This window comes from Heterocephalus glaber, unplaced genomic scaffold (assembly GCF_053883595.1).
Source record: "Heterocephalus glaber isolate CG9 unplaced genomic scaffold, H.glaber_assembly_v1.0 deba00001497, whole genome shotgun sequence".
NCBI classification, from domain to species: Eukaryota; Metazoa; Chordata; class Mammalia; order Rodentia; family Bathyergidae; genus Heterocephalus; species Heterocephalus glaber.
The window spans coordinates 49,156,546-49,166,504 of NW_028258320.1; the positions used below are offsets into that span (position 1 = coordinate 49,156,546).

The 9,959-nt window shown below is 41.9% G+C and overlaps 1 protein-coding gene across 2 annotated transcripts in view; it reads right to left on the minus strand.

The window, feature by feature from the left end:
* Hpse2 (heparanase 2 (inactive)) overlaps nt 1–7,935 on the minus strand; it is a 905,145-nt gene extending 897,210 nt beyond the window's left edge. Inside the window, exons 1-2 of one of the 2 annotated variants that reach the window (XM_087185109.1) lie at nt 7,514–7,934; nt 4,297–4,454 (exon numbers count right to left, since the gene is read on the minus strand). In XM_087185109.1, coding sequence (XP_087041235.1) covers nt 4,297–4,454; nt 7,514–7,803 — 448 coding nt within the window. In that variant the 5' untranslated portion in view covers nt 7,804–7,934. Of the gene's footprint in view, nt 1–4,296; nt 4,455–7,513 lie in introns of both variants that reach the window. The other variant, XM_087185110.1, reaches the window with a different exon arrangement.
* Nucleotides 7,936–9,959: the final 2,024 nt, after the last annotated feature.

A 9,959-nucleotide genomic window follows, 5' to 3' on the forward strand; every position in this document is an offset into this window, starting at 1 on the left:
TTCAAGGCCAGCCTGAACCATATAACCAGACCCTGTCTTGAAAACAAAAACAAAAAAAAAGGAATACATTTCATGGGAATATGCATTAAAGTCAAAAAGTGAATAGAATCTTCACATATGCCTTCACTCATTTCTTCATTCTTACATTGTTCCACAGTGCTCCTACCTACTATGTATCCAAGATTATTTGTTGAAGACCTTGCATGTGTCATATATAGTGCTAGACACTCACATAATAATTAGCTAAAGTCTTTTCCAATAAAGAATTTGCATTCTACTTGGAAAGGTAAAACAAACATATATATGAAAAGCTAAATATGAAAATATGGCAGAAAAGGCCTAAAGAACAACACAAAGAGTAAAAGCTACAACAGTCCCAAGAAAGAATAGACAAACTTAGAATGTCCTGTTCAAAAAAGGCTTTGTAAAAATAAAGAATATTTGCAATGAGTCTTTAAGAATTGAGTAGGGAGGGGGTGAGATTTGAACAGAGCCAAGAGAATGACTTTCAGTGCAAAAATATACTGGCTAAACAAAAGTATAGGGTTGGGATAATAAAAGTTCTTTCAGGAGACAGTAGCTAATCAAGGAGAGCTGTATTAAAAGATACGTGAAAACTGAGTTTTAAAAAGCTGAGACAAATATGTGAAAAGTGTTGAAAGCCACATTGAAGAGTTTAAAATTTTTTATAAGCACTTCAAAAAATAATCAAGGTTTTTCAGTAAAATAACCTGATGAATACAAAATGTTAGATATATTAAGATGGCTTTTGATATATATAATAAATAGCATACATCCTCATCAAAGAAATGATTATTGTCATAAACAGACATGCAACTAAAACACACTGAATATAAAAAAAGGGGGCAGACTGGAGCAAAATATAAAACAAAAAGATTAGCCCAAGATTTAATTGTTGGGAACAAGTACAGCATAACATCATATAGAATAGAAAGTTGGGAAAGGTAAGATTCCTAGGGTATGAAGAACTATCCTATTTTTGCTTCCTCCATTATCATTATGTTTGTATGGAATTCAAACTGTCTAAGCATAGAATGGAATAAGTAATTTATTAAAGGAGTAACCAGAGAAGATACCAAAATGATATATTAACAATGACTTTACCAGGTCAGAGAAAATACAACTGCGTTAATGTGCTTGAAAGAAGTAACTGCAAAATGGAAGTCACATGACTTATTAATTGCCTTAATTCAAGAGAAAATAACAACAATAAATTTCATCAGAGTAGCAATATAAATGAATTAACCAGAAAAACATTTTTGCCCAAGCTTCATTTTGTTATATAATAAAACTAAAGTTTAATCTCTTCTGTCATCACCACAAAAAAAAAAAAGAGGAGAAAGTAAGCTTAGATTCTCACCAGCAAGACTTAAAGTCTCCTATATGCTCTTAATCCTCACAAATAATTCATTAAATCAACCTCTTTCCTTCAGTTTTACCTAATCATATTCGCTCCTTAATCCCACTTTAAAACATTAAGTATATACATTTTAAATTTCCAGAAGTTACCTTTAATAAAAGTAAGTACCTTTAGTCTTCATATAGTACTTTGCAGTTGAGAAAATACTTTACACAGGTTACATCTTGGAACCCTCACAGAAGCAATGCATAGCAAAGATTATCATTACCCATATCTCATAGAGAACCAGTAAGCCCACAGCCACACATATCTATGTGATAGAGCCTGGCCTTCAGTGTAAGCTTTCTAACTCCAAATTCCATGTTCTTTTTCACTGAGTTTCATAATGTAGGACTAGGTGTATTTTATTACTCAAATTTATGTTGTTACGCTGTACTATGTTTAAGCAAATACAGTTTTAATAAGGTCCCTTGATAGCCAAGTGCTTTTTGCAGGGCCATTTACTAAAAAGGCCTAATTATTTTAAGATGTTTATGATGATAACAGTTACCATTTGATGAAAAGTCACAAAGAAGTATGTTTGCAAAATTGTTGAGATTATACCAAAAACATTTTTGCCATGAATTCTGCAATGTAACATGCAACAACAAAGACAATATGGGTGATTTGAGGATATGTGAGCATCAAAGGGCACAAATAGGACATTCTTACTTTCTTTAACTTTGTAAAAGCCCCAAATACTGATATAGTTCAGAGCATCTTATTACCAGGGAGAGATAAATCAAAAAGGAGTTCAGCTAAGAGTAATAAAACAGATTAGTGTCTGGCAGGACTGCTTTAAAGAAAATTTTTAAAGAATTAAATCTAGGTGGTCTGGATTTTTTAAAAAGGCTAAAAGGAAACTTTTGTTTAATATCTATATCAAAAGCGGTAATTATTTTGTAAGCAGATGTCTAAAAAATAGAAGTCTTTGTAAAGAATTGGAACATATTTATAAAGAGAAAATTGAAGAGAAATTTTCAGGCAAAAATCTATGGGATAGAAGAACTCTCACTCCCAGGAGTGGTGAAAACTGCATTCTTAGAGATATTTAATACCAGATTGGAAAAAAAAAAAAAAGATTCCATATAGAATGATCCTGTACTAGGCTCTTCAGTGATGGGAAGACTGAAAATGACCTCTTAGATACTTTCTATTCCCAATTTTTTTCTAATTCTATTAAGTTTTATGAGACACTGTCTTCTGCCAATTTCTTTTCTCCCCATGATCCCCACTTTCTCCTTTTACAAAGGGAAACAAATTGCATGTTTCATTTTAAGCAGATTTCACTGCCCTCAATGAATCAGTAATATAATCCTAGATACAAAATTGGGAGAAAAAAGTCAACTTCTAAACTTATAAAATTCTTTTTCTAATAGTGATTCCTAGAGTTCTGACAAGTTCTTCCACAAAATAAAGAGGACGTAGTTTGAATGGATTTGAAGAAAAACTGTCTTATCAGGAAAATTATTGATATTTCCCTCTGTCTGATCACAGAGAAGACAAATGACCCTGGGAGCTGTAAGGCCCTGGCTCAAGTTACTATCAGAGTTGTTGTTTAGGATTATCTTTTACCTTTCAATATTTTATGCTGAGTGACAGCAAAATCTACTTAAAACATACATTTACATAGCAATGCCTTTTACCTATGAAAAGATATAGCCTTAAACACCTCCCTTCTTTGGCAAACGTTATAAAAGTATAAGTCCTAGTCATACTTCAAAGTCAAAAAGACTCAGCCTTTCCTTCTGTCTCTATTTTGGTACTTTTTAAAAGTGTTCCCCAGCCACTCTTGAAATAGACCCGAATATCTCTCCAAAAGTCCCAATCAGTGAAATCCCAGAAAGCAAAAGGATATTTCCTTGTTTGGCTGGCTTATAAAGGCAATTTATAACAACATCTATAGCCTCTGAAAACCTGTCCCTGAACCCTTTAAAAATAAAACTGCAGCTTATTAATGAGAAAGGACAGCAGGAAAGAGATAGTCTTCCAACAATAGACACGAATGCCTCTTCTATTCAACTTTAACATCAGTGGCTAAAGACACATCGACTTCCACCATACTTCTTTGAAAAAAAGAATGTTCCACTAGCTACATGGAAAGTTCATAGATATTAACAAATCTTCTAAACAAAATTTTAAATTACCATTTTCATTTTCCCCTAGTAAAAAATGAGTTTGTTCAACTTAAAAAGATTGTCTTCTCATATTGGAATAGAAATTGAAGTTTTCAAAGCCCTTTCAACACTTAACTCATCTGATTCTGGCAGGAAAGAAGGCTGACCTTTGCAATCCCATTTCTAAACTTAAGGGGGAAAATGAAATTTGACATCCTAAAGAGAGAGAACCCACTGCAGAGATGTTTCAAATCTCTCTCAACAAGGAACCAACCTAAAAGATATTATTACAGAAAAATCTTAGAGTGGGCTTCAAAAAAGGACACTCATATACTCTGTATGCTCATATCAATAAGGAAAAAAATTAGAAAAACAAAAAGGCCTAGAATTTTAGGAATGAAAATGTGATCCTCACCCTTTAATAATCTATACACCTGGCTTAATTCTCTCAAGAAATCCACTATATCTTCTCCCCTGAGAGCTAGTTGTCTAAAGTTTTTTAAGTTTCCAGCTTGGAGACTCTGCAGCAAAAGGACGGTAGCCAGGACAAGGTCAACCTGGTGAGTGCCCTTTGCTTAATCATGTCAGTAGTCTCTCACACTTTGGGACTGCACCTTTGGCTTCCATTTTTCAGAGAAGCCTCATTCAAACAGCCCCTCCTCCAAATCTGTCACACACACACACACACACACACACACACACACACACACACACACACACACTTCCTCCCACCCTTCAGGAATGGAGACCGTTTCTCACCATCCTCATAGTTTTTGAGATAGTAATCCGGGCCCGGGCCCCCGCGGCTTTTCGCCGGGTTCCTCAGGTTCTGGAACTGCAGAAAGTCGGTCCTTTTGCCCCCGAAGCGAAGAAAGGCGGGCGAAAGTCCCCGGGCCAAGGTCACCAGACGCTTGGAGCTGCAGAGGTAGAGAAGGAGAGAGGAAAGGATCCCAGAACGCTAGAGCGCGCAAGGCACGGAGCTAGGCCCTCTTTTCATTCTTTTCGGAAGACCTGGCTGAAGCTCCGTGCCGGACCGAGCCCGTAGTCCGCACTGGATCCCCTGCTAGTCCGCGGCGTCTCCCACGCGACCCAAGTGTGCCCAGCACCCCCAGCCCGCTTTGCCCTTAACCTCTCGGTTCCTCCCCCAATTCCCGGCCCCGCTGCGCCTTCTCTGTTCAGCCGCCCGCAGAGGCCCCCTCCCAGACACCTTGATGCTCAAGGTGCTGATTTCCAAAGAGTTTGAGATTGTGTTTGTTCGAAGTGTGTGCTTGGGTTTGGGGGGCACTGCGAACATGAGACCAAGGGAGGCCAAGGCGCAGTTGCCTGGCTTCTGCCACTGCAGGGAAAACACTCCCTGTGGAGATGCACATCTCTAGGACGACCGCGGGTCCGGGGCTACTGCCAAACTTCCCCGAAGCAAGGGGCACCCCAACCTCTGTGGGGAAAGTGAAATCTTATTTTCTTGCCCTCGGACAGGCCTGGTGCCTGAGGTCAAGAGGATTCCGACTTTTTTTTTTTATGCCAAATCGGTTTTACTTTACATTTTTAACAATTGTATTATTTCTCAAATCCCAGGGCGGAGAAATTCCGGGGATAAATCCCTGTCTTTCCGAGGACGTATCTCCCCCATACACTCAGTAAAAGCAATGTCTCTTTGATCCCTGAAATAATTCAGCCTAATCTCAAGAAAGGTAACCTCTTTCTCCCTACCCCGAGTTGAGCTCTTTTTTTCCCTTCCTACTTGAGGCTCTTCGAAAGCTCTGAGGAAGACAAGCTTGGAGAACTGCGGAACCTGCGCGTTCGGGGAAATTCGTAGAGCACCACAACAATAACATTTACATTTAGAAGTTCAAGATTTCCATCAATAGGTTTTAAAAAGCCAAACGCTGCTACTTTGGGAAGGGGCCATAGAGACGCTGTTAGTGCTAAGGTGATTGGCTGCTGAGTCCCGAGTCTGTAAATTATTTTTTAACGCTTTGCTTTTTCAAGTTCTGAAAATTCAAATCAAAATGGAGAAGTTAAAGAGTATCATGAAGGAGGTGAATGCAAAAGAGGAAAACGGCGCCTCCCTTTTAGTTTTCGAGAAGAGATGTGGCTTCCCTGGTAATTCCGGTGGCCAGAAGGAAGGTTTGGCTGAGGACTCCAGGACCAAGCTCAAGTGCGCGCGCAGTTAGGACGTCGCGTGGGACGGCTTCGGACAGAGGAGACGTCTGAGCTGGTGGGACCCCAGGGAAACCTGGCATCCCCAACAACCTTCCATCCAGAAGCCTGCACAGCCAACGCAGATGCACCCAACCAAGGCTTCTTCCCTGAGAAACTGCCTTCCGGAATTTTTTCTGCAGCACGCAAGTATTTAGCGAGACCAGGCTGGTACTGGGGAAAAGAGGGGCCTGAAAGAGTCCGCGCAGCTGGAAGAGTGAAAAGCAAGTGAGGCTTTCGGAAAGCCCCTGTCACACCCTGCATTCAGAAGAGCTCAGAGACGCGCTCTGCCACACAGAAGAGTTTTCTTGGAGGAAGCCCGGCGGCGCAAAGCTTTTCCCGCCCTCCTAGCAGTTGCACCCGCAGGAACTGAAACAGCCCCTGAGGCAGTGGCAACAACCACCCAGTCCTCGGACAAGATCCCCACCACCACCACGTGGAAGGAGCGCTCCACGTGGCGCCTACAGCTACCTGCCGTGTCTGCCTACCCAGCCGAGGCCAGGAAGCGACCTGTAGAGCTGAGGGGCGGGCGCTCCCGGAGAAGCAAAACTCGAATTTCTTAGAATTTGAAATACGAAAGACGCACAGAGGACGCGGCCTCAAAGCAGAGGAGTAGGATGGAGAGCGCTCAGGGTTCTTGGGGGAGCCCACTGCTGAGGCTTCCAGTCGGAAAGAACTTTTAAAGATCAGCACTTGGATTCGATATTGCGGACGATTTATTTATTTCTTTTTTTACACTGCAACTCTGTCCCTGATGGAAAGGGATCGCGGTTGCCTAACTGCGGAACAGTAACAACCCAGGGAGAGGGTGAGCTCAACTTGATTCCAAGGGGATCGCAACCTCCGGGTTTGCTAATCCACAGGTGCTGGGTTCAAACCACAGAAACTTACCCCCCACACCCCCTCCCCCGAGTATTTCTGGGACCATTACCGCTCCCCTTTTGTATGCTGTGACCCCAGCGAGGATTTTTTTTTTCTTTAAAGAAAAGCTAAACGATGCCGTTACTGCAGGAGATCTAAGTTGGAAGAACTGGGGAAAGGAGGATATTCTGTCTATAAAAAACTCCTAACAAAGTTCTGAAGTCTGTAGATGACAGCGGAGGCTATAAAATAAAACTAAATCTCAGACCCGACCTGCCCACCGCTCAAGCTTCTCCATAAGTTCATTGTCTGTCGGGGGGTGGGGGATAACTGACAAAACCATCTTTCTGTGGAAAATTTCACTTTGTGCAATCCTCATTTGAACTCTGTCTCTAACTCCGTGTCTCCCTGTCTGTCTCTGTCTCTCTGTGTGTGGGTCTCTCTCTGTCTCTGTCTCTGTCTCTCTCTCTCTCTCTCTCTCTCTCTCTCTCTCTCTCTCTCTCTCTCTCTCTCTCTCTCTCTCTCTCCTCTTGGGTCTTTGTTGCTCCAGACCTTTTCTTCACTTTTGTAACTGCACTGAACCTCTTCTTCCTTTTTCAGAAGAAGGGGAAGCTAATTGTGAATATATGTAAGCACAACATTTTTTCAGTCATAACTGATAAGTTTCTGAAATGCCTTCTGCATTGCAAACATGTGCATCTTAATAGAAAACATTGCTTTTCTCAATCACTAGTTACAGCCTCACAGCATATATTCCAGGAGAAGGAAAAACCTTTTTTTTTCCTCATTGAGAGAGAAGTCCGCTTGTCTTATTTTCTTCTTTTTCTTCTTCCCCCTTCAGAATGGGGATAGGAAGAGAATGGGAGTGGAGATTACTTTAAAAATTAAAAATGATCCATGGGAGCCCCTGCCTTACCTTAAGAAATCGAGCCAGCCATCATGAATGATGGAGGGATCCAGCTGCAGAGAGAGGAAGTTCTCATTGACTGTCCTGACTGGGTTCTTGGTGCTCACATCAAGTAGAATCAGGGTCTTTTCCTTCAAACCTGCAGCTCTGTCTACAGGCAAGGGTCTCCTGTCTCCAGCTTGGGAGGAAAGGGAGAGTTGGAGCAACAGAGCCAAGTAGAGAGCCACCGGGGCTAGGCACGCTGAGGGGCGGGAGTTGCTGGAGGACATGGCTTCAGGGAAGGCACAGAGCACTCTCATTAAATCCTTCTGATTTAAACCTCTCTCCCTACTGGGTCTCGCTGTTGACTAATTGTCTTTATCTAAAGTGTGTGTTTGTCTGCCTCCCCCGTTCTTTTTCCCTCCCCCCCCATTCTCTTGCGCTCTCTCGCTCTCTCTCTCTCTCTCTCTCTCTCTCTCTCTCTCTCTCTCTCTCTCTCTCTCTCTCTCTCTCCCCTTCAGTATTTTGGTGCTGGTGGAGCGAACTCACGCCCCTAGCCAGCCTTCTCAGCAACTCGTGCCAAGAGTACTCGTTCACCAGCACCGCCCCTTTAAGAGATTTCGACTGCAGACATTTTTAACTTTTTAAAGGTAAGGGGTATGGGGAGGCGGGAAGTAGGAGGAAGGGGTGGTGTTGTACCCTCCTGATTTAACCCTCTAGGGTCAGGAAGCAGACAGTGGGATCAATGCAGACTGTGGTAACATCTTGGGTAGGGGCAGGACGTCTTTGATTTTACTTACCTCCCTCAGAGCCTCTGACGGAGGTTATTTAAGCTCCTGCCCTGACACAGGCGTTAAACTTCTAATGGACCCTGGATCTGTTTGTTGGGACAGCTCAAGCATATCATCCCATTCTGCCCCACTCCAGGTCTTTCTCTTAGGTCTGAAGTAGCAAAAGTGAGGCATGTTAAGTTGCAAAGGGGTTTGTGGCCAGGGGCAACTGTGATTCCTGCCAAAGCAGAGGGAGACTCTGTGACCAAGAGCTAGGACCTCTGTGGAGTGCTGAATAGCCACACAGAAGCATCCTCTGACTTCAATAGGGCAAAAGGTGGCCAGAAATAAAACACAGAATGACCAAGTCAAAGGGCTTCACTTCTCCACCCCAAGCAAAAAGAACCAGTCTGCCCCATGGCTCTGCTAGTTCTTGCTGCAGCAAAGGAGTTACAGTCATGGGGTCTTCAATGTATGCTGGCTTTGGCTATCAAAGCAATATGGACTGGGCTTAATCAGGGCAGCTTTATGCACATTTGAGCTATGCCTAGTTTACTCTATTCCACTGCACAAACTGAGCTGACCTTCCTTGAAATCAGCCCTTGGACTTAGCCCTCCTATAAGGAAATGCATCTTTATGGTTCCAGAAGAGAACAGAAAGACCCTATAGAGGCTTAAAATTCGGCCGCTAGTCAAAGCTAGTCTGGTTGGACATAGCTGGATACAAGAGATGCAAGGTGCACTACCCACCCAGCTCATGAAACTCCCAATCACAATTGAAAGATTGTGCTCTTGGTAACCTTCTTAGAGTGTGGAAAAGGGGCCATGTGCAGTTTGCTTTTTTTGTGGGGCCCCATTTTCGCTTCTTTCTGAAACAAAATAGGCCTTCTACTTGGCAGATGAAGAGAACTGCTTTATGCAGTGTAGGTACACAGAAGCATTCCAGGGCTTCCTTGGCATTAGACAGACAAAATATATATGCAGATCATAGGTTCTCCCCAGGGATGGATTGCAAGCGGCAATCTCAGAGTTCAGCAAACACTAAAAGCACACTGCTCCCCTCTCCTCAGCTAGATAGGATTAAAGAGCTGGAATAGATAAACCTTAAGCTGATGTTCCCTGAGAAGCTGATGTTCCCAGAGGAGCCTCTACCAACCTAAGCCACCAAGAAATAGAGAAGTAATATTTGATTGAACTAGGATGTGCTATAAGGACCTTCTAAAATTACAACTATATAAAATGAGAAAAAGGAAAAAGAAACTCCAAGTTTTATCCCTCAGAGATGGTTTTAAAAATCAAGCTGTAACATGTTCTAAATGTTGGCTCCAGCCCTAACACTTGCTTCTCTCGGTTCCTTAAAATTTCCAACATACCTAGGTCCTTTAAAAGATGTAACTATATATCTTTTGGTGTGTGGTATGGTATGAGTTCCAATAGAAACTATTGTAATTTATAAATGCATACTAAGAACCTCCTAGAGATGGTGAAAGCCTGGTGAACAAAGGCTATTATCTTTGTATCTCCAAACTCTTAGTAGGGACTAGATAAATGCCTATGAAATATACTAATAATATATTAAATCAAGATAATCACATTGAAAATCATATACTGCTCTCAAGAAGAACATGAAAAATCAAACACTTTTATTTGTCACAATAAATTGTGTTTTGGATCTCTGTTCAGTAATTTCTTTTCTCAGTTATTAA